General features: G+C 39.9%; 1 protein-coding gene across 6 annotated transcripts in view; it reads right to left on the bottom strand.

The window, feature by feature from the left end:
- The window catches only part of SIPA1L2 (signal induced proliferation associated 1 like 2), a 268964-nt gene that overhangs the window by 54971 nt on the left and 186798 nt on the right, over positions 1–27195 (bottom strand). For all 6 annotated transcript variants that reach the window (XM_055146847.1, XM_055146849.1, XM_055146850.1 and 3 more), the window contains 4 exons: positions 26007–26583; positions 21534–21808; positions 2108–2365; positions 224–304 (listed from right to left, as the gene is read on the bottom strand). In XM_055146847.1, coding sequence (XP_055002822.1) covers positions 224–304; positions 2108–2365; positions 21534–21808; positions 26007–26583 — 1191 coding nt within the window. The remainder of the gene's footprint in view (positions 1–223; positions 305–2107; positions 2366–21533; positions 21809–26006; positions 26584–27195) is intronic.

Below are 27195 nucleotides of genomic sequence, written 5' to 3'. Positions count from 1 at the left end.
AGACTTTTATTATTAAAAAGAAAAACAGAATACAGACACAGGGTACTAATGACAAAGAAACAATGAGTTTTCTAACACAGACAAAGGACTTATTGAAAGACTGTTTGGCATTTTTCTGTTCCTCTAGTGAGCTTGTAGACAGCAAGTGCACAACAGATGCTTTTGAATGAATCTATGAAATAAGGCCCGGAGTGGCCAGCAGTAAAGTAAAAAGGAACATTACCCATCATATCCAACTTGCGGTCTCCAGGGTCCACTCCCAGGTCCAGGGTCACTGGAGGATGACTGGTTGCTGGGTGAACTTCTGAAAGGGTAACCAGAATCATTAACAGGGCACCGGATCTCTAGGAGTGCTGATACTCCTGGCCCGTTTCATTTGACAAAGAAATTCACCTTTGCATTGACAACGAAAAGGAAGAAATATACACTGGATTATGCAATGCAATTAATCATGAACAAGTAAACTAAGCATTGGCGGGCCATTAGATAATGGGTGGTTTATGGTTGGCAATTTGTTTTTGGAAAGAGATGCAGCAGGAGAAGGTCTTTCTTATCTGAGATTTAAAACACAGACTGTGATTATAGTGAAATATGGGACAGCAATATAACTACCCCAAGAAAACAGAATTATAAAAATAATTCTACTACTTACTACTTGTTATGTAAAACTTAATGCAAGGCACGCTTTGATTCTATATTTAAAATCTATGCAAAGAAAAGAGTCTGGATTTGGCAAAACCATTAATTTCACACTGCTACAGAACACACTCATATTGATTTCAGATGCAAACATGAGAAATACAGATGAAAATGTATTTGATAAAAAGGAGCATGCCAAGTTTGCCTTTTGCTATCATAACCTTCTTTTTTTTTTTCCTGTTCCATGGTTTACTAAAATTCTCTTTGAACAGGGAAGTTTTGTAAATCCCTTCCTTCGAGATATTGCTCTTTTCACCCAGGATACTTGTGTTTAGTTCTTTGAAAGAATATGAAAGCTTATAAACTCAGCAGATCTTTGAGCAGGAGATGCAAGGCAAGAGAAAGAAGAGTAAGACCATAACTTGATTTTTATCACTAGTGGTGGTACCAAAGTTCAAGCCCAGAGCTTCATATGCACAAATCCACGTTTTAATATAATTAATTATCATTAGTACTTATATAATTGGCTTAATGTGTGCCAGGAATGGTTTTAGAAATTTATGTGAATTGATTAATCCAATCCTCATAAAGCCCCAGAGATCTTTCTTACTAGTAAGTTTGTTTTTCAGATGAGGGAACTGTAGGCTAGAAAGGGATAAGGAATATGTAATCATATTTGAAGAAAGCAGCCTACTTGGTGTCAGTGAATCTCATTCAACCAGATACTGGATTACTGTATTAAGTATTTAAATAGACTCCTTGGTCCAAAAGTTTTAGCTTTGTCAGCATTAAAAACAAATAACAAAATTAAATGGTATTCTGTTAATTTAAACTGCCTATAAAATTATGCATTCCCAAATTCTCATCAGCCCCTCATGCTCTTGAATCTTACTTTTAAACAAGTGCATTTTCTCATTCAAAGTATTTTAACTCAAGTGACATTGCTTACAATGAGAAAAGCAAAGAAACGCCAATGATCTTGGGATCTTCTAAAATGCTACACATAATCAGGATGATTGGATACACATTCCCGGTGTGCTTATTCTCAGAACGCTGATATCAAGAGACTTGTGCAGGATGCTTTCTTGTGCATCTTTCCCAAGTCAGTGAATTAATTAACTAGGCAGTGAATTAATCAGGAGCAGCAGGGGAAGAAAGCCCAGTGTGCTGGGCTCTGAGGGAATGTGTGAGCAGCACTTTTGCTGAGCAAAGAGCAGAGAGAACCCAGACACCACCACCTCTGGGGCCTCCCCTGCTACCCTGCCTATTCATGTGTTCACCCAGGCACCACCCACCTCTGAGGCTTTTCCTCCTCCCACCATGCCTGGCCATGTGTTCAAAAAAATAAAAAATAAAAAAAGCTAACCCTGAAGGGACTAAGCCAAATAAAAATGGTCCCTCCCTACAAACTGGAATCCCACCCCTGAGTTTTACAAGGACCATCGTGGAGAAAAGGCGCCAGCTTTACCTTGTGCCATCGGGCAGCTTCCGGTCAAAGGAGGTGCTTCGAGGAATGGCGGCCTGTGCCTGCTGGAGCAGCTGCTGGCACTGCAGGCGGTCAGGAGTGCCAGGCACAGGGGAGGCCCTGGACAGGGGCTGCAGGGCTGGCGTGGGCACCCGGTGCCACGTGGTATTCCTGCGGAAAGGGGTTTTGTACTCACAGGGGGTGCCTTCGCTGTCAAGTTTATATTCCACCATGGGGATCCGGCAGAGCTCTGAACACCCTCTGTGGGATCACGAAGAGAAGAGAAGAAGGAAGACTCAGATCTGAACAGACGGTGACACAAAGCCCCCACCCTAAGGAGCACTTCCCATTTAACAACAACGAAAAAGCAATGTCCTGGCCACCTAGTTCTTCTGTTGCCAAATATCAAACTCAGGGTTTAGAAAGGTTCTCAGGGCTTAGCGCAGCTGCAGGGAGCTGCAGACACCATGCGAGCTGGCGAAGGGTTGGGGTACCCATCCACATGGTTGCACAGTACTCAAAGGCTGAAACACCAGCTACTGAAACTACTGAAACTCGACCCCTAATAAGGAGCTAAGAAAATAAAATCTGGTTAAGAGATGACTCCAGGATTCTGCAGGCATTGATAATAATGGAAAAGCATACCTAACCGCTCTCAGGGCTTATTCCTGGCAGGCTCAGGAGACCATATGGGATGTTAGGGATAGAATCCGGATAGCAGCATGCAAGGCAAATGCCCTACTCACCGTACCACCCCTCTAGCGCCAATTTTTTTAAACTTATTTTAACATGGCTATAGAAAAATTCAAAATTAAGTATTTTCCTGATGATTCTACTGTGGAACTGATTTGTTAATCAGTGCCTCCAATCTTCTACTTATTCAAGAGCTCAACAGGCTGCCCCTTCGTCATGCCACATTCCTGGGAATCAAATTTTCCAATCTGGGCCAATTGGCTCACACACAACCTTCTCACTAAAATTTGTCAACTCTGTTGTGTAGTGCAAAAGCCAGTAAGATATTATGAATATATATTTTTTAAAGGCACAGATATCCTGGGACTTAGGGCATTGGAAAGGAGAAGGGTTAGATTTCAGTGACCACACATCCTGTGGGAAAAATACCATTCAGACAAAATGCATAAACCTGTATACAGTAGGCCTGTTTCTGCTTATGTGACTAGTTATAATCTCGTACGGTTTAGTGAGACCCAGTATCATGCTTGGTGCACTGACTAACAGACCAGTGTCCATATTTGGCACCGTATAAATATGTTCTCCTTCTTCAGGCAGTTCTTAGATTTGCATATATCTTTAATCAATTAGCTTATAATTAGTCTATATGGAGTCATCCACAATGAAGATAAAATGTAAAGATTAAAAATATCTCACACATGACCAAATAGGTATTTTAATCTATTATTAGACAATCAGGAGCTAGACTCACATACCACTTTTTCTGAGTCTTAGAAAGGTGAAAAAAAAATTAGCAAAAGCTGTCACAATTGAAGAAAAACATAAGCATCTATCTTATCAAAGTCAGATGTGGCTTTATTTTCTACTTTCTTAAGCTACTGTTTCATCTCCCCAAAAGGCTACTTCCTAAAGTTATCCTACATGTTCAAATGACAGTCAGGGATGTAAGACATTATGTAGCCTGAAAAATATAACTGAAGGCATGTTGCACTGTAGCACTGTCATGGCCATCCCACTGTTCATCAATTTGCTTGAGTGGGCACCAGTAACGTCTCCACGTCTCCATTGTGAGACTTGTTGTTACTGCTTTTGGAATATCTAATATGCCATGGGGAGCTTGCTGGACTGTCCGAGAGGGACCGAGGAATTGAGCCCAGGTCGGCCACGTGCAAGGCAAATGCTCTACCCGCTGTGCTATCACTCCAGCCCAACTGAAGTCATACACTTCTAAATTTGCCACTAGTTATGCAGAGCACTAAGTACCGTGAACTTAACCAAAGTCAACCTGTTTATTGGTGGTATAGTGGTCACTGCCTTCCAGAGTTCAACCTGCTATCAGCATCACTTGGCAAAGACACAGGAAAAGAACAGAGTTTCAAATCTGAGGGCCAGGTAAATATATCCCGATATGCCATACTGCTAAAGCAGGCAGTATGGCAGTAAGAGCTGAACCCCCTCCCTAGATAAATTCAATGTAAAAACTTTCTAATATCCCCATAAGAAATCTACATGATATAGGCATTGCTTACATATTAGAAAGTCAACTTCCAGAAGCCAGGAGATAGTACAGTGGGTAAGGCTCTTGTCTTGCATGTGGCCAACCAGGTATGATACTAGAACCCCATATGGACCCCTGAGCACTGTTAGGAGTGGTCCATTAGTACAGAGTCAGGAGTAAGCCCTGAGCACCTCTAGGTATGACCTCAAAACAAAAACAACGAGAAAAATCAATGTCCAGGCTAGGGAGCTAACTCAAAGGGGCAGAGTGCACATGCCTCTGTTTGATTCCTGCTGCTGCAAGGAACACTGGAGTAGAACTAGGTATAGCCTTGTTGGTCTTATGCATGATCACATTGCTGGAGCCAAACACCAAACTGCCAGGTCTGCACCTCAAGATCAAGTATGTGACAGTGGTCCCTTAGCACTTCTGGAAAGACCCTTACCACAAACTCTCACTGAATTCTTAAAATGGTATAGTAAAAAGCCATTTTTTTAAAAGTAAGTATTTTTAAGCTCTGTTCGAAAACCACAACAAAAAGCAGAGATCAAGAAACAGAGCCATCAATATGACTCAAGAGACAAGCTCAGGCTTGCCACAAGTAGGGGCGTGGGGGAGAGTGGGCAAAGGGCAGTTAGGGTAGAGAAAGGATCAGTATGACAATCACTGTATCACTGTCATCCTGTTGCTCATCAATTTGCTCAAGCGGGCACCAGTAACATCTCCATTGTGAGACTTGTTGTTACTGTTTTTGGCATATCGAATACGCCACCGGTAGCTTGCCAGGCTTTGCCATGCTGGTGGGATACTCTCGGTAGCTTGCTGGGCTCTCCGAAAGGGATGGAGGAATCGAACCTGGGTTGGCCGTGTACAAGGCAAATGCCCTATCCGCTGTGCTATCACTCTAGTATATATTTCAAAAACACTTTTTCATTCTCAGATGGAAAGCAGAACATCTAGAAATATGAAATGATTCAGAAAAATCTCTAGCCATGTATCTGATATTATAGAACATTTGTGATGGTTTTCAATTTTTAAATCATTTTTGCTCTGCTAGTAAAGTATTTCTGATAATCTTTTAGCATCATTTACTATTTTGCATTTGCTTTATTACTTTATTCTATCTTTTCAAATTTCGAGCATTGGGTCAAAATTCTAACATATCATAGAACACCTGAAATTGTATAGATATGAAATGACAATTCCACATAGTGGTTACCGAATGACATGGAAAAAATAAACTTTAAGCTATTATATTTCTTTAAAAATTAAAAATTCAGTTTAGTAGGTTCTTAACAATAATAGTTAGAAATGGTCACTCGGGACAAGAACTGAGTGTTGAAAGTAGGTAAAAGGATTATGCATGATAACCTTTCAGTATCTATATTGCAAAACATAATGCGCGCGAGAGAGAGACAGAGAGAGAGAGAGAGGAAGAGAGAGAGAATGAAGAAAAGTGCTTACAATGGATAGGAAGGTGAGGAGAAGGTGAGGGAAGAAACTGGGGACATTGGTGGTGGGTGAAGAGATGAATATTGGAGCATCATATAAATGAAACTTAATTATAACCTTATAACAGTGTATCTCACTGTGATTCAATAAAAAATTTAAAAAATGAGATACTTTCAGTCTATAAAGATGGAAGACAAATAGTTTAGCAGTGCAGAGGAAGCACAACCACGGATGCAATGGGGACAAAATAAGGAGAAGCATGATCCTTTCCCCTGTATAGCTCCAATCACCTGCAGGAACTGGAACCATCAAGCACTGCTAAACAATAGTAGAAGAGGAGGCTTACAAGATAAGCTTATTCAGAATGGAGTGAGTAAATGGAAATTCCACCCTGAAGCCATAAGACACTGGGTCTGTCAGGCAACAACCCCTCTTTCCATCTGGGGGACAGGAGTAATCCAGAAAATGCAACTAGAAAGGCTCAAAGTCCATTCCATGAAACGCAGAGGAGAATAAGACTAAAAATAATATTTGGAAAAAGACTCCTGGGGAAGACCCAGTGTCATTTCTCCTTCCTCCAAACCTTGCATCAGAATGTGGATCGTCCCATCAAGAAGAATGACAATGCTTTGCATGCAGGAGGCCTGAGTTTGATTCCCAGCAAGGTATGATCCTGGTGAATGATCTCCAATCAGCTTCAGCACACAGCCAGAGTAGCCTATGAGCACAGCCAGTGTGACCCACAGACATAAAATAGTAAAAGCAAACAAAACCATCCAATAGGTTGGAAGGTGAACTGGAGTTGGGGTGGGCAGATTATAGGAGAGCAAACAGAAAAATAAAAGCTCAACCCAGAAGTGTAGCATCTAATGTCTACCTCACAAAGGTGGAGGAAATCATTAAGATTTTTTTTTTTCTGGAAAAAAAGAGTGAGGTAAAACCAGTTAAAAGGTCTACAGTGTATCCAGAAATGGACAAAAAAAGATGTAGCAGTATTTCCAAAAGTGGCGATGCAGGGAGCGCGGAACCTATCCCGAGATGGCAGTGATGACCTCTTGTTTGTCTGTTAAAGAAGATCAATTTCCAATTTCCAAGGGAGTGTGGAGTGGAATTTTTCTGAATTAGTAAACTTTTCTTCATATCTTTATTTTTAAGCTCCTCCTCCCAAAGCAAAATGCTACTCTCTTATTTAAAGCAAGTTTAAATTACTCTAAGCTTACTGAATTTATCAGATATATCACTGGTGAAATGAGTACGTACAGACACACACTGGATTGCTTAAGCTCTTGAAATTCTAATAGTGGCTTTTATATTGAGCTCTAACACATCCCCTGAACTATTGACTCATTCATCCATTTGGTCAGTGACCTAACTGGAAATAATAAAGGGAGAATGATACAATAGATGGATAACCATCAGGAAAAACTATATATGTTTTAAAAAATGGGAAGGGGTTGTGCCACATGTAATGTTACTTGGGAAGCTAAGGAATTGCTCCAGGGACAATATGTGATGCCAGGGATAGAACAGGGGTTGGATGTTTGCAAGACAAGTGGTTTCACCCCTACCATCCCTGTACTCTATCTCTGGCCCAAGAAAACCTATTGTTAGTGGCCATGCCAACAATATTCTAAGTAAGATAATGATTTTCGGGTGAACTCAGGTTTTGTTCTCTCAAAGGCTGCATCGGTCTTTAAAGAGCTAGTCTGGGAATCTTTAGCAGAACTCTACCAAGGTGAAAGGCCCCAGGGTTAAATTTTGAATTAAAAATAAATAAATGAAACTTGAATCTTGTGAATCAAAAATACAAAAATACAACTTGTATTTCAGTGCTGATTTTGGGTTCAAGGTTGTTGGGTTTAGTTAAATAGGAAGAATTAAGAAAGAGAAGACAGATGGCTGAGTCATGTGGATTATTTAACGCGTGCTCATAGACATACTCTTTAACAAGACACTGTAATTTAGTTAAATCTTCAAAGGAAATGTTATATAAAGGCATAATCATGACTAATGTTGGAGAAAGTGCTGAGAAAATATGTGCAGTGCATTGGGATGAGGAGGGAATCAGAGAGAATGATTTCCTTTCCAACCTTTCACAAAAAGTCATATGTAAATGATCTTTTAATACTAAATATTGCCATTCTTTCACTGAAATAAAAATCAACTACTCTTAAAAGAATGACTTGATTTTGAAATTTAAATAAATTTTGTTCTTATGTGGAACTTTTATAGCTACTCTAATAAAGTAGCTGTTTGTTTCCAAGACTAAGACATCAATACCACTAATTATATCATCAAATCTAGTCAAATTCAGTTCTATTCCATATGTATGAGTAATCCCTTGAAAGATACATATAGAAAATTCTACCACCTCTGAGAGAAATGGTTAGGAAAAGAAAAAGAAAAAAGATTTACAGGTAAGCCTCCATAAGCTTTCCTGCTGCAGTGAAAACCAGAAGGGTATGTGCACTCCCTCACATTCCTTTCTGCTCCTGGGGAAGTTCAAGCACAAGCAGCAGGTAAGATATTCCCGTTGATCTGGCGCATATAACTGGATGCTGCCTTGAAGAGACAGACATTTCTAACGAGAAGGAGAAGGTCAAACCAAACCCCAACTGACCAAATACAATTAAAAAAAAAAAAGATGACAACAAAAGCTAGAGCTACCAATCTTAGGGTGCTATAACCATCCGAATGTGGCAGCCTGGAGAGATAGTACAGAGAGCAGGGCTCTTGCTTGCACGCAGATGACGTGGGATTCATCCCAACATCTCATATGCTTCCCTGAGCCCATCAGAAGTGATATCTAAGGGTAGAGCCAAGAGTAACCCCTGAGCATTGCTGTTATGACAACAAACAAACAAACAAACAAACAAACAAACATCCCATCAGAGTTGGAAGAAAAGATATGTGCTTTGCTTCATGCTATACTATGTAAATTCAGAACCTCATTGACAAAACATTATTGGCTTCCTTTGACATACCAAATCCAGACAAGCATACAAATTATAGTTCCAGGGCCAGAGTGATAGTACAGTGGGTAGGGCACTTGCTACGAGCATAGCCAACCTGGGGTCAGTCCCCGGCATCTCATATGGTACCCTGAGCACCACCAGGAGTGATCCTTGAGTGCAGAGTCAGAAGTAAATCCTGAGCATCACTAGATGTTGCTCAAAAAACAAACAAAAAGTTGTAGTTCCAGCAAGTAATGTCTTCATAATTTTCTTGCCCCAAAGAGATACTCACAGGCCTTAGATAAGGCCATGGGTTATATGTAAGCATTGACATGGTCATTTTGCTCAATGATAAATATATATGTTACCAATGTATGCTTCTAATAAACATGCTAGGTAGAGATAAATTAAAACTCTCACTCAGGATTATATATAAGTAAAATACTTATGACCTGCATTCAATTGCTGGTATCACATATGGTCCTGTAAGCTTAGTGGGAGTGCTCTCTAAACACAGAACCAGGAGTAAGCCCTAAGCACTGCCAGATATGTGTCAAAACCCCAAATAAATAAATGAATAAATTAAAGATTGAACTTTTCAGTAACTTTTCTGAATTAAATATCTCTCAAATATATTTTAAAAGATTAAGACTGTCATAAAGTGTTGGGGCTGGACTGAGCTATCAGGGTGAGCCCATGTACACTGTACCATACTACGGACAGGAACATAGGGACCCATGAAAATGGGCGAGACTTCTCGTGTGTCCTGACTGGTTTGGATGAAGCTGAACATTTTCCCCCTTCAAGCTGCCTTCAGAAAAATAATTTCAGAATACTGAAAAGAGCAGTTTTTCCTTCTCTCACAGAAGCCTGGCTGGTCTTTGACATGCAGATGGTGTTAGCCAGGCCTGACCTTTGATATTGTAAATTGTAGATTTCAGGTGCAGGCCCAGCTTTGTCTTTGGGATGCAGATTTCAGGTGCCTTCCCAGTTTGTATTTGAAGTGGCAAGCACAGCCTAGTCTTTGGGATGTAAATCCAGGTGCCTGAAGAAGGTTTCAGTTTCGGTTTTGTATCCAGGTGCCTGTAGGTTTCAGTTTCGGTTTTGTATCTTTCCCTTCTCAGTTCTGTATTCTTTTCCCGAGGCTATAGGCCTACCCATACAAGGAAACAATATGTTCCCATTGTCTCAATGTTCTCCCTGTACCATTTTTTGATGCCTTTGGTGACGTCACTATATTGCGCCCTTTAGAGGTACCATGATCAATAAAAGGAGGTCCACGAGGCCCTCTGCCTTTGCTAAGAGCCAGAGCGAGCCTTAGTCCTCCAATCAGTGAATATTTCTTCCGCGTTCCTACCTCAGCGCCTCCGATTGCAGAACGTTCACGCAACATAAAGAGTGTTAGTTTAAAATATTATGCTACAAAATTTAATAATGACTAGTAATTCCATTAGTTGGAACCCTCAGATAATCATATATATCTCTGCTCTATTCTGTAAAATAATGTCCTTTTGAAGTTAGAACTCTGGACTTCTTGGGTTAGGCCTATTCTTATGCAAGAGATGCTCATTCATTAATTTGTATTACATCCACACTCGATTCCTTCGTCCCTCTCAGAGAGTCTGGCAAGCTACCAAGAGTATCCTGCCTGCATGGCAGAGCCTGGCAAGCTACCCGTGGCGTATTCGATATGCTGAAAACAATGACAAGTCTCACAATGGAAATGTTACTGGGGCCAGCTCGAGCAAATTGACGTACAATGGGACGACAGTGCTACAGTGCTACATCCACACTCATTAGCATTCCCCCTGCCTCCTACTGCATAAAGTAGAATTCTCAATGGCAGATATGTAAAGTTAAGGATTTCCAGTTTCGGGGCTAATGCATGGGATCCTCTCTGTTTCAATTAGCAGGTATTAATGCTCATTGGCCAACACTTACCTTGGCATCTGTAACTTCAGAGATACCCAGAGAGAAACCCAAGATGGTAACCACTGAAGGCCCATTTCCTTCAAATGACACACTTGGTCTCTGGTAAGAACTCTCCATATAACCACAAAAAACCTGGGCCCCTGAAATCAGTATCACTGATGGCTCAGGTTGTGATGAACTCAATTCTAAAAGATGACATTACCCTTTTCAGCCTGAAAATTAGCATTATCTTCGCTGGAGTCCAGCCACTATTCTCTTGTGGTTCCCAGCAGGAACCCTTTTATCAATGAGGTCAAAGAGAGTTTGAGGTCTGTGCTCAAAACCCAGACCAGCCAAGGTAAGCTTAGAAATGAGACAACCTCTTTGGATCCAGGTTCCTCCTCCTCTAAGTGTAATGGTTAAGAATATCCAACATTGCATTAAATTGTATGAAATAGGCAACCTTCCAGAAAGGACAGCCTCATAAGAAAGAACTTAAATACACAAAAATAATTTTTTTTCCTTCTATGACATAAAGGAAGGATGAAGAGTAGTTTAGAGGCCCAGGAGTGATCCCTGGCATAACATAGTCCCTGAACAACTTACCAGGAGTAGCCCCTCGGCACCACTACGTGTGGAAGGAGAATGGAACAGGAAGAGAACTCAAATAAAGAGTTGAGGTGCAGTCCCTGCATACATGAGCCCTGAACTTGATCTGTCCCTGTATTTCTAGCTTTATGGCCCCCATATCCACTGGGAGTGCCTCCCAGGACTATGTGTTTTCCCCACACACCAAAAATAAATAAAAACCAAATAAAAGACACAAAAAAGAAAGCAATATCAGAGGGAAACATTCATGGAAGATTTTTGGAAATGTTATATATTTACAAAATTGTGGAATTGTAAAGTTTAATTTTCTGTAACAAGACTGCAGAAAACTTTCATCATATTATCATCATATCATCATCCCATTGATCGTCAAATTTCTCAAGTCGTCTCAGTAATGTCTCCATTTTTCCTAGCCCTGAGATTTTAGAAGCCTCTCTTTATTCATCCTTCCCAACGATACCGCATTGGAGGCTCTTTCAGGGTCAGGGGAATGAGACCCATCATTGTTACTGGTTTGGGCATATGAATACACCAGGGGGAGTTTGCAAGGCTCTCCCATGTGGGCAGGAAACTCGGTAGCTTGCCAGGTTCTCCCAGAGGGAGAAGTAGGCTATAAGTAGGCACTTCCAGGAGCTTGGTTTTAAGTCTCTGGATGTTGGCCTTTGGTGGGATTACATGGTGCCGGGGGCAGCCCCTGGGTGTGACCGCCTAGCTACTGGAAAATGGGAAATCTGGGTGGGAGAGGCCCAGTCCCATTCCAAGCAGGCTGGGAGGTCTCAGCCCTGGGTCCCACACATCTGGGTTCCTCTGCCGGTAAAGCAGAAAACTTTAGAACTATAAATTATATTACATACACTTATTATCTTGTTACATTAGTCTCTTCCTCTCTTATTAGGAGGATGCATTACTTGAAGCTACTTCAAGACTGTTTCGGGGAAGAGCCACATGGATAAGAATCAACTCTCCCTGAGAGTTGAAGCAGCAGAGTATAAGGCATCCTGACAAAGTTTGTTATGAAATGTCTCCTCCTAGCATTGTATGTATGTCCCCTTCCCCCAGGATCACCTGGGGATCCCTTTTAAAAAACAGCACTGCACTGTAGCACTGTCGTCCCATTGTTCATTGATCTGCTCGAGCAGGCACCAGTAACGTCTCCATTGTGAGACTCATTGTTACTGTTTTTTGGTATATCGAATATGCCACGGGTAGCTTGCCAGGCTCTGCCATGTGGGCGGGATACTCTCGGTAGCTTGCTGGGCAGTCCGACAGGGATGGACGACTTGAACCTGGGTCGGTCGTGTGCAAGGCAAATACCCTGCCCGTTTTGCTATTGCTCACAAAAATGAGGGACAGTACCTTTATAGAACAGTAAAGCAAAACCAAAAAACTAGAGAAGTGAGAATGGTTCAAGGAACAACAAAAAAGCAATTAAACAAATAAATTAACTGGGTCTTTCCCAGGTAAACAATGGATCACACCACAATATTTATGATCAAGTAACTGTAGCTTGCATTTACTTTGCTTTGAAACAACCTACGTGATTCCTTGGACTTGGCTGTGGCACAGAGTATCTTTAACTGAACCCAGTAGTCTAACAAAACACCTCACAACCTATTTACAATGCCAAGTATTCTTTTCAATCTGCCCCTTAATCAGGGCACTTTGTGATGTTCCATATATCCTATACTTGTTAATTCTCAAAAATGTCTGGGGAAGTATGAAAGAAAATGCCAATTTTTGAAGGCTTAGCGAGACTGGGAGGTTGCTGGAACTAATCAGGAATGAGTTCATATTGGCACCTGAAACCTCTGACTCTTAAGTCAGTCTCTTTCAAAATCTGGCAAACTATCAAAAAAAAGAAAAAAAAAACCCTGATGATATGACCAATGTCATGCCACATTTTCCACTAGGAGCTAAATGAATCTTTGGAAACAAAAGCAGATAAATCCTCTGAAAAAAGCTACCTGCTTCTTTTATAGTATGTACTTTTATAGCCCCAGGGATTGAAATAATCACTGATATTTTAATCATTTTAATGTCTGTTATGCTAATAGAATGCTAATAGCTAAAAGACTCTTTCCAAATCATCCAACAAGGTGACAGGGGTAATTGATGCTCATTCACTTGAGTCACACTCTTTCAGTTGCATAAAAAAAGAATCAAAAGCTTCCAACAGGGAGATAACCACATAGCACAGCTTCCTGCAATGTTCAGGGCAGTGTCATACATGAAGTAGTGAATGAAATAGTAATTTACTTTTCTACAAGTTTCCATAATTTAAAGACAGAAAGAGCCATCTAAAATAAAGATAGAAAAAGAAACACCTAAACACCTGCTTAAACTTTCTACATTCACAAAGGACACCTTTTTTTTTTCCCCAAAGAAATACAACACAGATGTGTGTTGCCAGAAACCCCTCCAATTCATGACCTGTTTGATTTTGAATTCCATTTTGGTTGTCATGCATTTAGAAACCTTTTACTGTAGCCATATGTTTCCAGATTCCCATATTCAGTGAAGCAAACCTACACATGAGGTTGTGGTCCCCAGTTTAAGAAGCTAGACTCTAGACCATAAACCATCTGGATCACGCCCTTTGGCTAAATCTGTTCAACTGAAATGGTGTGTCATATTAAGTAGGAAATGAGGCTCTCTGGGACTGAGTCATGACTATTGTCTATCCTTTTCCTTCCTCACCAGACACAGTGGAGACTACCATGTCCTTTTTCTCTGCAACCAAAGCACCCAGTAATACTCAATGTATAACCAAAGGTTCAGAGAGTTTCTTGATAAAGCCAGCAAATTCCTTTTTTTTAATCTTCTCCCTTAGGAAGTTTGAGACTATGCACAAACTTCTACTGAACCACACACTACAATTCAAAGTTAAACAAAAGATTCTCAGTGGCTATTTGATACTGGATTTGACAGACACATTTCCATTGGCTGTGAACTATCAGAACATGCTACAGCTTGTCAAGCATGAGACAGTTACTTGCCTAATCACCTAAATGTTCATGTTTAACTCTTGCCCTTGTCTTAGTGTGAAGAACATAACTACATTTCAAACTGTAATGAAAAGCATGGGGGCTAAAGTGCAGATTATTAACTGGAGAGAGTAAGAACATTTTCTGCACTAATATAAGTAATAACAAATAATCTACTGTTATAGTTTGGTAAATCTTTTTGTGTGTGGGGGGAGGGGGAAACTTTGCATACTTAATTCTGGCTCTGTGTTCAGGAATCACTTCTGATAGGGTTTAGGAGACCATGTGTGGTGCAAGAGATTCAACTTGGGCAGATCACATAGAAGGCAAGAGCCCTACCTTCTGTACACTAACTCTCCAGCTCCAGGTGAAAATCATTTTTAAATAGAAAAAAATATACAAATAAAGTGCACTATATTTTAGAATGACAGGAAGACACAAAGGAATACATTAAGGCAAAGATTATGTCTAATCTGTTTATTTTAATAGCCCCAGTGTCCAGCACAACCTCTGACACAAACTAGTTTAAAGCAAATGGGCAAGTGAGTAAACTTAAGGTAATCTAACCTATTGTATATTTATTCTATAATCCAATGCCCGTATTTCAAAGAGTAAGAGAATAATTTTAACATTCCATGAAAGAATTCAGAATAGTAAATGTATTTCAGGTTACTTTGAGCTGCTCAAATTACGCACTTTTTGTCAAATTAATTGCTGGAGGGTTCATAAGGCATTACCAGATTCTTTTACTGTATGAATAAACTGAAACTCTAGCAGACTAGAGGTGGCATAGGGACAATGGTAGAGGTCTTAGGCACTAGAGCAGTGGTAGGGAGTAGAAACTTTGTACACCAATATCATAAACTCTAACACTATTGAAAATATGTTATTAAAATGATAAACTACAAAGTAATAGAGGAACTTAGAAAAAAAAGGAAAAACAAATCGGAACTCTTAAAACCCCACTTTGGATGAGATTTCAACTCTTCTATTACACACACACACACACACACACTGTCAATCTGACAAAATTGAGTTTTTCTTCCTATTTCTATTTTCATGTCCTCCCTCTTTGTACATCAAGAATTTATATGATCAGGCAATAGGCAGCAAAACAGAAGAGCAAAGCATAAAGTTGTAATTTTATAGAATGATGAGAAAACCAAAATTCAGATTCATGACACCATGAGATAACTTCCACTGTTTTGCATTATACAGAAAAATATGTCTTGGACAGTATGTCAACAAAGTATGAAAAAAAATCACATAAAACAGATGTATCACAGCAAGGAATTTCATTTCCATTTTTATTGGACCTATTTACTAAATCACTCACACTGTATAACAACTCATGCATAATTCTGATGAGTTGCTATTTCCTTTATATTAGCCTTTTAAATTGATGCTTTCCATCAAATGGCATTGACAGAATGGCAGTCACCTTTGAAGGTTCTGGGCAAGGGACAGCCCATTCCTTGTAAAAACAAGGAAGAGACTAATTAAGCATCGTCCACCACTCCTCTTATTGGCAAGGGACTGCTGGAGAAATATCTTTGCTCTCCTGAAAACCTCAGTTTCCATTTGAAGAGTTCTATTCCCACACTGATTTTTGTCACTCATTCCCAATCTATATGAATTAATTTTTGAACCCAATCCCAGCACGAGATCAGTTAATAAGCAATCCCCAAAGAATTCTCCCTGCTTGGTGCTCTCTGGAATTCTACAAGGGAAACAGAGAAAAATGGCTCTCACTCCCTTCATGCTAAGGGTGAGCTGAATTGTATCACCCCGAGGCTTGAGAACAAGACTTCACATTGCAGAGTGGCTTTTGAACCAACACACTTTCCTATTAAGGACTTCATTTAATCCAGCAGCTTAGGAGTCATCACTGGCCTGCACACAACCAGAAGTGAGCCTATTAAGTGACAGACTCTTCCTACTGCTGACAGGAGCAGATGGACTCTGAGGCGAATTACTTCAGATTTGACAAAAATCACGCTGATATATGGCAAAAATGAACTGAAGCATTTTCCACATTATATATTTATCAAATCTGGCAATTCATTAATTTGACCATTTTAGCAGTCCTTATGTTATAGACATAAGTTATATGTCTTATGTTATAGACAACTTAAAGGGGAAAACCATATACTCTATATACTCTCTCTTTCAAATAAATGAATGTTTCCTTTTCTACTCCTTCCTTGAAAAGTGCTGAGGGTGAATTTGTGAAAGAAGATAGTGTAATTTTTCATGCCACACATCAAATATGTAGTTTTTACACCAGGCATCAGTAGATAGATACGCCTATCTACTTGGTATAGGCGTAATTGAACTAAGTGATTTTTTCTTTTTCTTTTTTTTTTTTTTTTTGCTTTTTTGGGTCACACCAGCAATGCTCAGGTGTTACTCCTGGCTTTGCACTCAGGAATCACCCCTGGCGGTGCTTGGGGGACCATATGGGATGCCAGGGATCGAACCTGGGTCGGCCGCGTGCAAGGCAAACGCCCTACCCGCTGTGCTATCGCTCCGGCCCCCTAAGTGATTTTTTTAAAGTAATACAAGATAGTTTTATTGATGAAACTTGCTTAGAAAGATATGAGGAGGCATCTCCAGAATGGAAAAAGCAAGCAAAATCATAGAGACAAGCAAATAAGTTATGTGTCCAAGGGAGAACATGGGCTTGAAAGAGCAAGTGATGTTTCATTTTAAAGATTTACATTTAAATTTTCAAAATAAGTCAAGTACTAAATGTTTCACCATTTAAGTCTTCCTCTTCTGTTTCTTTACAAGTCTAATAGTGCAGAAAGCCAAACTTGCTCAGAGCATAGATAAAATTTAAAATGATGTCCCATACTAACACTGTAGTTTAAAGGAAGGGACTAGTGTTATACGAACAATTTCTTGTCCTATACCTGCCTGACAACAGCAAATACTTTACAGGGTTCCCAGATAATTGTCCACAGAACACAAATCCCAAACTAACAGAAATATCTTTTACAATATTTACAAATTCAAATTCACAGTGCACTGAAAGACTAAACTGGAGTAATTTTAAATATGCATGCTAGGTTTAAAACCTACATAATTTGAAGAAATGCGGTTTTGAAGTGTTACTATCAGAATAGGAGCTAATTCTAATTCTAGTTTAAGTTAAAAAATCAAAGACATTCCAGTTTATTCAGCAAAAAAACTGTGACTTCAGAGAATGGCATTAGTAAGAATCTGAACAAACAAGGTAAGATCTCTAAATATCTTAAATAGCTTCAAGAAGAGAATTTGCATTTGAAGCAAAGAATCAATTATGCACAGACCAAGTCAGATAAGAAGTCTTTAAATTAAAAAAAAATAATAACCTCTGGAACTTTTAAAAGGTAGGTTTTTTTTTTTTTTAAGTGCAGAAGCTTCTTAGTTTGATGTAGTCCCTTTTGTTTATGTTTGCTTCCACTTGCATGGTCAGTGCTGTTTCATCCTTAAAGATGCTTTTAGCTTCAATGTCATAGAGAGTTCTGCCTACATTTTCCTCTATGTACCTTATAGATTTATGTCTGATATAGAAAGAATATTTACCCAATACCCATCTGATAAGGGATTAATATCCAGAATATACAAGACACTAGTAAAATTGTGTAAGAAAAAACCTCCAACCCTATCAAAAAATGGGGAGAAGAAATGAATAGAAGTTTACTCAAAAAAGAAATACAAATGGCAAAAAGGCACATTAAAAATTGCTCCACATCCCTAGTCATCAGGGAGATGCAAATCAAAACAACAATGAGCTATCATCTCACACCACAGAGACTGACACACATTCAAAAGAACAAAAGCAACCAGTGATGGCGTGGATGTGGGGAAAAAGGGACGCTCTTTCACTGTATGGAGCCAGCATGACAGAGCCTGGCAAGCTACCCTTGCGTATTGGATATGCCAAAAACAGTAACAATAAGTCTCTCAATGAGAGATGTTACTGGTGCCCGCTCGAACAAATCAATGAGCAATGGGATGACAGTGACAGTGACAGTATTAATAACAACAATAAAAACCCTACCTTTAAAAAAATTTTTTTTTAATTTTATTGAATCACTGCGAGATAGTTACAAGGTTTCATGTTTGAGTTACAATTACACAATAATCAAACACCCAGCCCTCCACAAGTGCACATTCCCCACCAACAATATCCCCGGTATATCCCCCCTTTTCTACCCTCCCCCTGCCTCCAGGGCAAACAATATTCCCCATACTCTCTCTCTACTTTTGGACATTATGGCTTGCAACACAGACACTGAGAGGTCATCCTGTTTGGTTATTATCTACTTTCAGCATGCATCTCCCATTCTGACGGATGCCTCCATCCATCATTTTCTTAGTGATCTCTTCTCTGTTCAATCTACCTTGATATCAGCCCCTTATTGGATGGGTATTGGGTGAATATCCTTTTCCATTCTGCTGATTGTCTTTGAATTCTATATTTATAAATCTTAAGGAGAGAATTAAGTCTTTTATCTGTCTTAGTAGTAGTTGGCTACTATAAAATGAGACAAAAAATGTTAATATGTTATCCCTTCCTTTCGGAGTTGATAATTCTCCCCTATTTTTAGTTTCATCACACTATTGCATGTTAAGAAATGTTTTAACCTTTCAAAAGATCTTATTAACAAAACTGTTAAAATTATCATTATGTTTGATATTTAGAACATATTATTTAGAAGAATAAAATTTCCAGAGAAATACTGAATTGTTTTTTAGCTACAGTAGTATTAATAACACGTGGGCTCGATACTCTTGGTAGCTTGCCGGGCTCTCCGAGAGGGGCAGAGGAATTGAACTCAGGTCAACCACGTGAAAGGCGAATGCCCAACCGCTGTGCTATCGCTCCAGCCCATCTTTGGAATAAAAGTTTTTATTCTATACTCTTTGTTTTCCTGATCCTGAATGTCTTTTAGTCACTCAATAGAATTCATTACTTTCTTTATGGGAGACAGAAATATGTTTGAGGGAAAATACGGTTAAAGTCAGAGAAAGTCAGCTAGCAACATGATAACAATAAGAATGGGATTTTGTGATATTCTGTACTTTTTTTCATATTGACCAGCAAGAAACCTGATAGTGGGTATATTTCTCAAAAAATAAAAAAGTAAAAAAAAATAAATCATTGTTTAAGGTTGAGCTATTCATGGGCCAGAGAAATACGCAGGAAGTAAAGTAATCACCTTGAATGCTGCCGACCCACTTTCAATCCCTGGCACTGCACATGGTCCCCCAAACCACAAGGGGTCACTTATAAGCACAGAGCTAGGAACAGCCTTCAAGTACCTCTACATATGACCCAAACACAAAACAAAAGTAAACTTGCTCTATTCTAATAAGCAGTCACTGGTCACATAGGTCTAACTGAATCTTTTTGGCTTAGCAGAGAGGGGTTTGGGTCACATCCAGTAATGCTCGGGGGTTAGTCCTGGCTCTGCACTCAAGACTCATTCCTGGCCATGCTCGGGGGACCATATGTGATGCCAGGGATCAAACCCTGTTTGGCCATGTGCAAGACAGATGCCCTACCCTCTGTACTATGGCTTTAGTTCTGTCTAACTGAATCTTAGTAATTAAAAGGAAATGTTCATTTCTTTAATTGCACTAGTCACTTTCAAGGGTGACTTCACACATAATTAGCAGTTATTCTGGGATACTACTATAACACTGCATAAAATGCTCCTGGAAGTGCTGTTTTAGACCAGCTTTTCTCAGATGGGGGCCATTTGGCAGGGTGGGCTCAAGAATATTCCAAGGGGACTATATCTTGAAACTAGGGGATCATCCAGTGGGACAGGAGGACACAGGAAGGAAACAAGGTCAGAAGGGTGAGAAACAATTAGAAGAATGAAGGAAGGAGATATAGCGAGAAGGAAGAATAAACCCAGTAACTACAGAAATGAGTCTAGAAAGTGGGTGTGTTAATCCTGCTACTATTGTATAAGAATTTGTTTTAGAGCATCATGAAATTCAAATGCAGGTGCTTAAAATTTTATTTCTGTTTTAACAAAGTGGGTTGAGCGGTAGCACAGCAGGTAGGGTGTTTGCACTGCATGTGGCCGACCCGGGTTCGATTCTTCTGTCCCTCTCGGAGAGCCTGGTAAGGTACTGAGAGTATCTAGCCGAATATCCTGCCCGCACAGCAGAGCCTGGCAAGCTACCCATGGTGTATTTGATATGCCAAAAACAGTAACAACAAGTCTCACAATGGAGATGTTACTGAGCAAATGGATGAACAACTGGACGACAGTGTTACAGTGCTACAGTTTTAACAAAGTGTATGGAGTGTTGTTTGTGCAAAAAAAAAGGTGTTAGGTTCTTTATATGTGCTATCTTATTTAATGTCCATAAAAAAAATTGAAGTAGGCAGTAGTAAACCCACTATCTTCAACTTTCTAAACAAGGCTTTGAGAGAGCATGTTAATTATCCAACATCACACACCATACCTGGATTTCATACATTCCTGATTTTTCCAAATCTAGAGCTCTCACAGCACCTTACAGGCACTCCTTTGGAGATGAACATAAAATGTGTTCTAAATAAAACTACCAGATATGTGCATTGAGGTGATGGTGGGTCACAGGTGGATGGTGGGGAGCTTTCTCATAGTAAGTATTTCTCCTTTGGGTCTAGCATTTCCATAATGTAGAGCAGTTATTTTCTGCTAACAATGTATCAATACTGTTTGCTCCCTTCATCCTTACTCCTAACTTCCAGCCACCTCCTCAACTCCGAGCTTTCCAAATCTAGACACTTATTAAAATATGTTTCAAGTGACAATTTATGAGAAAGTCCTGAACCAATTCAATTAGAACAGAGAGGTCACCACAAAGAATATATCTGATGTTCTGGTATACCTTTAGACATAGATTTATTGACTTCTTACATATCTGTACATCATCAATGAGCTCACATTATGAAGAAAAATTCTAATAGAACAGAGAAGTATATTTGCTCAAGACTCAACTATGGGGGGCATGGTGCCGCCAGCAGGTAAACCTGTACCTGTAGGGCAAGTGCATCAGCAGCCTGATGATGCCTTCAGACTTCCAGATACCCCCAAATTGCTGCTGTGCCTTTGGCCAGACCCCAACAGCTTGGGGCCAAGTTTACCAAATATTAAACAGCCAAAAGTTCGGCATGTGGGAGACACATACCTCTATAATGATTGATGTTCAATCAACGTTGGTTGAAGATGCACTTGATGCATTTTCTCAGGATCATGCAAGGGCAGTCAGGGTAGCACCTACTTCAGAAGCCAAGAAGCAGTGAGCACTGCTCAGAGGCGCCTGTGCCTTACCTGCGGGGTGAGCCATCGTCATGGGGCTGGATGATGACCACTTTCACGGTCATGGAAGTCCGGAGCAGGTCGATCATTTGCTCATGGGTTAGAGTGGCTACAGCCACTTTGCAGATCTCCACAAGACGGCTCCCTTGGCGAAGACCAGCCTTCCAAGCAAAGCCAAATGGCTCCACATCTGCTACAATTCCCTCAAAATTCACATGAAAGCCGAGTTGGCCCAGACCATTCCTTCTCAGGGTCATTTCCACTGTCTCGCAGCCTCTTGTCACTATCTGAGGTAGAGGGAGATAGTTAGAGATGCCAGAGAGTAGACCTCCATCTTAGAGGCACACCCACGGAGCTATTCCTCCCCTCCCCATCCCTATCCTACTGCCCTCACCCAAATCATCCACTTCATCCGTCAGAATCACCACACACGGACATATTTCTATCCAGTGTTCAGTCTATTTATCAAGGGTCAGGGGGACCAATGGGGCTGGAGCAACAGTATAAAGGGTAGGGCATCTGCCTTGCATATGGTAGACCAGGGTTCAATCCCTGGCATGACATATGGGCCCTCTGAACATCATTAGGAGTAATTTCTGAGTGCAGAGACAGGAGTATTCCCAAGAATTGCTGGGTTGGCCCCCACCCCCAAAATAAAGGGTAGAACAAATGTTTAACATGTGTGAAGTGTTCATTTCTGCACTGTAGAGTTCCCTGAGAACTCTTGCATATGGCACTACTTGCCCCCCAGTCACCAGTGGGTGTATCCTCTGGTGACTCCCAAGAATAGCTAAGTACAGACTCTATTTAAAAAAAAATACTTGCATAGTTCAGCACATGACATACAGAACCATAGAAGAATACAGAGTAAATAGAGTAAAATAATGGTGACATTCTGCAAAGGCAAATCCATTCTTGACACAGATGTCCTATTTTTTCTTAGATGCTACTCACTAACTTAAAGTCTAAGAGATTAAAGAGAGGCTCAGATAATTTTCTCCTGTCCATTCTTAGGTCAACTCAGTTGACCTTTAAGCATATATCTTCTATTGTTTCAGATGGACTATAGCAAAAATGGGAAAAAAATATTGACTCTTAGAAATCATTACAAAGCCTTAGGCGTTAAAATCTATAAGATACTTGTATTTAACTTAAAAAAAAAAGTCCAAGTTAGCATTTTGTGATCTGCCTCCAACATGGGTGATTATATGAAGCCAGCACATTAGGAAAACACTGTCTCTGTGGGCTGTTTTCCATGTACTGACCACCCCTTGCAGCCTGCTGGTGAGGACGACTTAGACACACATGCAGGCTGGCCAGCCAGGCTTCCCAACCTGAGGGCAAGGCAGCTGCACAGGACGGTGCTGTGCAAACAGCTTAGATGTCTGACAGCATCAGGCCCATCCCCTGAAGCTCAAGGGCCACCCAAGCAATAGCAGTTTCAGTATTCTTCCCTTCCCCAGAGTCAGAGCCTACAATAGTCACAAAAGGAATGAGCAAGAGGAACAGAGGTTTGCATGAAATCATCCATAACTCATTAAAGCGCCCCTTGAAAGTACTTACTGAGAATAATTTACATGGATTGAAAGAAAAACATGAACCCATTAAATATCATTTGAAGACTATGGCATTGCTTATTTGTGGAGAGTTTAAAAGTTGAGAGGCATCCTACCTGTATTCCCCAAAGCACAGAGCTAATGTATAAAGTTTCAGTTTAATAAATGCTCCATTTCCATGAAACATGCTTTGAATCCACAGATTCCTATTTAATAGGACCTATGACTGCAAATGCAGCTGTGGGACTGAGGCTGGTATAGTGTGTCACCCCTGAGCCTGAGGTTTCCATGGTTACCACCACGAGGTGCACACATTGCCAACAGGCATCTCACAGACACACAGGGTAGTTTGGGGCTGAGGAAGGCAAGGAAAGGCATTGCTGGTCCTCGCTAGTGAAGTTTGGGAAGATTAAACTTCTAACATTATAAACTCTATGTCAAATTTGCTGAAAATAGTTCTTTTGTAAAAGGCAGAGCCAGAATCAGTATTATTCATTTCCTTCTATATCTTTTTCAATAAATTATCACTCCCAAAGATAGAATAGGAAATGTTCCCTGTCTTCCTTCTGATAGTAATGGGATAGTAATGTGATTTCCACTTGAAATTTGCACTTGAAATGTACCAAACTGAAGAGTGAATGGTCAACCTTCTCTGTGTCTGACACATTTTATCTCTTCTGCTTATTTTCTCCAACTATCTGCCATGTCTCCTGATTTTCGTTCTTTTATTGCTTCTTTTCCTTATTTCCTTAACAATGGGAAATGCTTGCTGATCTGTTTTCTGCTGATTTGGAGTTTCCCATTTACTTCAGTGGACTGAGTTATTACACAAAAATGGTCGCTTCTTATCCATGTACCAAGAACCAACCAGACAATGTATACTTCCTAGTACAAAATAAATTATAAAGAGCATCCAGTCAAAAATTTAGGATTTCAGGACAAAATAGCAGAGAATTCACCAAGTCTATATACTTTTGAAAGCAAGTCCTTATGAGATAGCACAAGTTGTAAACCCAAGTAGACTTCCAGCTCCACATAGCTCTTCACAAATCAGCTTTCACTCCTTACAGAACTGACAATTCGATTTCCTTTTCCACCACCACATAACGGACAATGAGATTATCCTCAGTTAAAGAGCTCTTACTATCTCTGTTCTTTTCATTTCTCATATTACTGCCCTATACCAACCTTGTGTTCTAATTAATCAACATTTCTTGGGTTGCTTTGTACTCTATTTTTGTTGCAAGTCACCTAAGACTTAGAACAACACTGTATCATTGTATCACTGTCATCCCATCAGTAAAGTCTCCATTCGTCCCTCCATTCGTTGCATACTAGTGTAGCCTGATGAGGCTCTTTCAGGATCAGGGGAATTATGACCATCGTTAGAACATATCTACTCAAATATATTCCAAACATTAGGTACCTTAGTCACATCAGCAATAATCACTTTTCAAAAAAAAAAAAAACATACAATTGCATAATAACTTATGAGTAAATGCTCAGGAACTGGGCATTTTTGTGGTTGCTGACATGGCATTTGTTAATATTGTGTTTTCAGAAGCACAGTCTATGATAACTCAGTGGATCCCCCAAACAGAAGTATTTGAAACAATACTAAAAGCACAATGTGTCCTGAGACAGACAAGGACAACTTAATTCTCCAGGTATAAGACTAACTGCATGCTTAATCATGCCCAAAGTATATCTAGGTCTACACAAAAATGATAATACTGAACACTCCTAAGGCCTTTTTGGTAAATAGTGCATACAAATAAATAAATTCTCTAAGAAAACAATGACTTGATTGTATTGACTTCTATGTGTATGTGATTGCTAATTCAAAAGAGGAGATTTATATTAGGTAGTAGAGGAAAGAGGCAAGAAATGGGTATAATGTCTCCTTTTTTTACACAATCCTTAACTGGTTAAATCTTTTTATAATTAATGTATTACACATCCCTGTGGGAGAAGATTTACACATGAAAAATTCTTTGTCAAAGCATGTTTTGTTCTTCTATTATACTATGTGATTTATTCTTGTAACTATTATATATACTCATTACTTTGCTAAAATTAGGACCAGAGATAAAAGCTATTAATCACCATGGATATCATTTAGGGATTTTTTACTGAAAATGAAATCCTTTTAAGACAGATTTTTAAGACTTCTTAAAGGGCAATTCTATAACATATTGTTAAGAAATCATAGTTGGCTGGAATATCAATTACAAAATCAACAGGCAGACTAAACAAAAATACTGTGCTATATAAATATATAGTTGAAACCGGAAAGGAAGAACGAGAGAGAAAAGGAAGGGAGGGAAAGAGATAGGAAGGGGAAAAAAGGAGAAAAAGGAAAGGAAGGGGGGAGATGGAGGAAGGGAGCAAGGGAAGGGAGCCAAGGGAAGAGGAAAGAAAGAAAATGGGTGAGAAAGGAAGGGAGGGAAGAAGGAAGGAATGAAGGAGAAATGTGAGGAGAGAGAAAGGAGGAAGAGAAGAAGAAAGAAGGGAGGGAGGAAAGGAGATCATATGGTCAATAGCGATTGTATGTTTAATTTTTCCTCTAAGAAGATATTATCAGATTAGTTTCTATAAGCAGACAAAGTATCTGAACAATTTTCCAGATTTTTCTTCAAACACTACAAAGTTATCTCATTGTTCACTTTGGAAAACAAGTTTATCCTATTTTCCCACTTAATACCAACTTGCAATAAATGGATTCTTCTTGATATTCAAGTATTCAGTAATTCCTTTAAAATGGTTCTTGAGACTAATCCCTGAACCCATAGTAGTTATTAATTTCTCAGGCAGCACATCACAGTAGAATCATAACAATGGAAGCTATTATGATTAGGGATTGAAGACCTACCCCTTTAACCCCAACCCTCCACCAACCCCCCAAAAGGTATATGAAACCTGTACTTACTCCTAATCTCTGAACAATCTCTCTTACATCTTCGGCACAACTATCAACTGAGGACAGAAGGATACATTCTCCTCTTTCATAAAACACCTTGATGCTTATTAATCCAGATGTCCATCCAATGACATCCCTGCAGGAACAGTTAAATACCACATTCTTGGAATCTTTTTCAATCAACATTATAAACTCATTGGAAATTCCAAGCAGACATTCAATGTCAGCAGATTGGCCAAAGTCCCGTGCAATGACATGCCACATGATTGCTCCAACACTAAACAAGTGGGCATCCTTCCTTGGTTTAACTTTCTCCTTCTTCTTTGCACCCAGTGTAATGAAGCTGAATTTCACGGAGGTGTCCACAGTGGCGGTCGTAACAAAGTTCTCTGCCAGGTCTTTCAAGTATTCTTGCCTTGTTCTCGTGGCCATTGCTCGAAACTTTTCTGATTTATGGGCTGCATTTTCTGCGTTGATAACTTTGGCTAACAGGAAGTCCCGAAATACAGCAGACTTTGGAAAAGTTACACCTTTGGGAATCGGTGGACCAAACGGCGGTACATCTTTTGATCTAGAGACTCCAACACTGAGAAAGGAAAAAGCAGAAACAAGATGAAGTGTGATACCATAATATTTACACATAAGATTTTGTTTTTAAGGAAAACTTTCCACTTAGTAGAAAAGGGGCATTATGGACTGAGAGTTTCCATTTATAATTTATATGTTGAAGCTCTAATCCCTAAGAGTTAGAAACTCTAACTACAAGCGACAATGATGTCCTCCTGAGTGTGGGCCCTAGTGAAGCCTAACTGGAGTCCTTATCAAAGGAAATCTGAACACTCCCAGAGTCCCAGGGATGCCTTTTTCACAGAGGAAAGGCGGGATGAGGCCACAGAAAAGGGGCCATAAACAAGCCAAGGAGAGAGGCCTTGGGAAATACCAAACCTGTCAACACCTTGATCTTGGACTTGCAGGCTCCAGAACTGTGAGAAGTAATTGTCTTCTGATGAAGCCACCCGTGTAACAACGCAGGTGGGACTTTGCTACACCCATCTAACCTGAGATACAGGTAATGGATTCATTGTGGGGCAGATTATGCAGAGGTGCAGAAAATATCAGCCTGATAGCCCAACTTTGCTTCCGGGCTTCACTGACAGAGACAGTGACACTTGCAACATAAGTACAGTTAGTCACAGCT

This window comes from Sorex araneus, chromosome 9 (genome assembly GCF_027595985.1).
Source record: "Sorex araneus isolate mSorAra2 chromosome 9, mSorAra2.pri, whole genome shotgun sequence".
In the NCBI taxonomy this organism is placed as follows: domain Eukaryota; kingdom Metazoa; phylum Chordata; class Mammalia; order Eulipotyphla; family Soricidae; genus Sorex; species Sorex araneus.
Note: the sequence above shows the minus strand (reverse complement) of the source record. Positions and strands in the feature narration are given on the sequence as shown.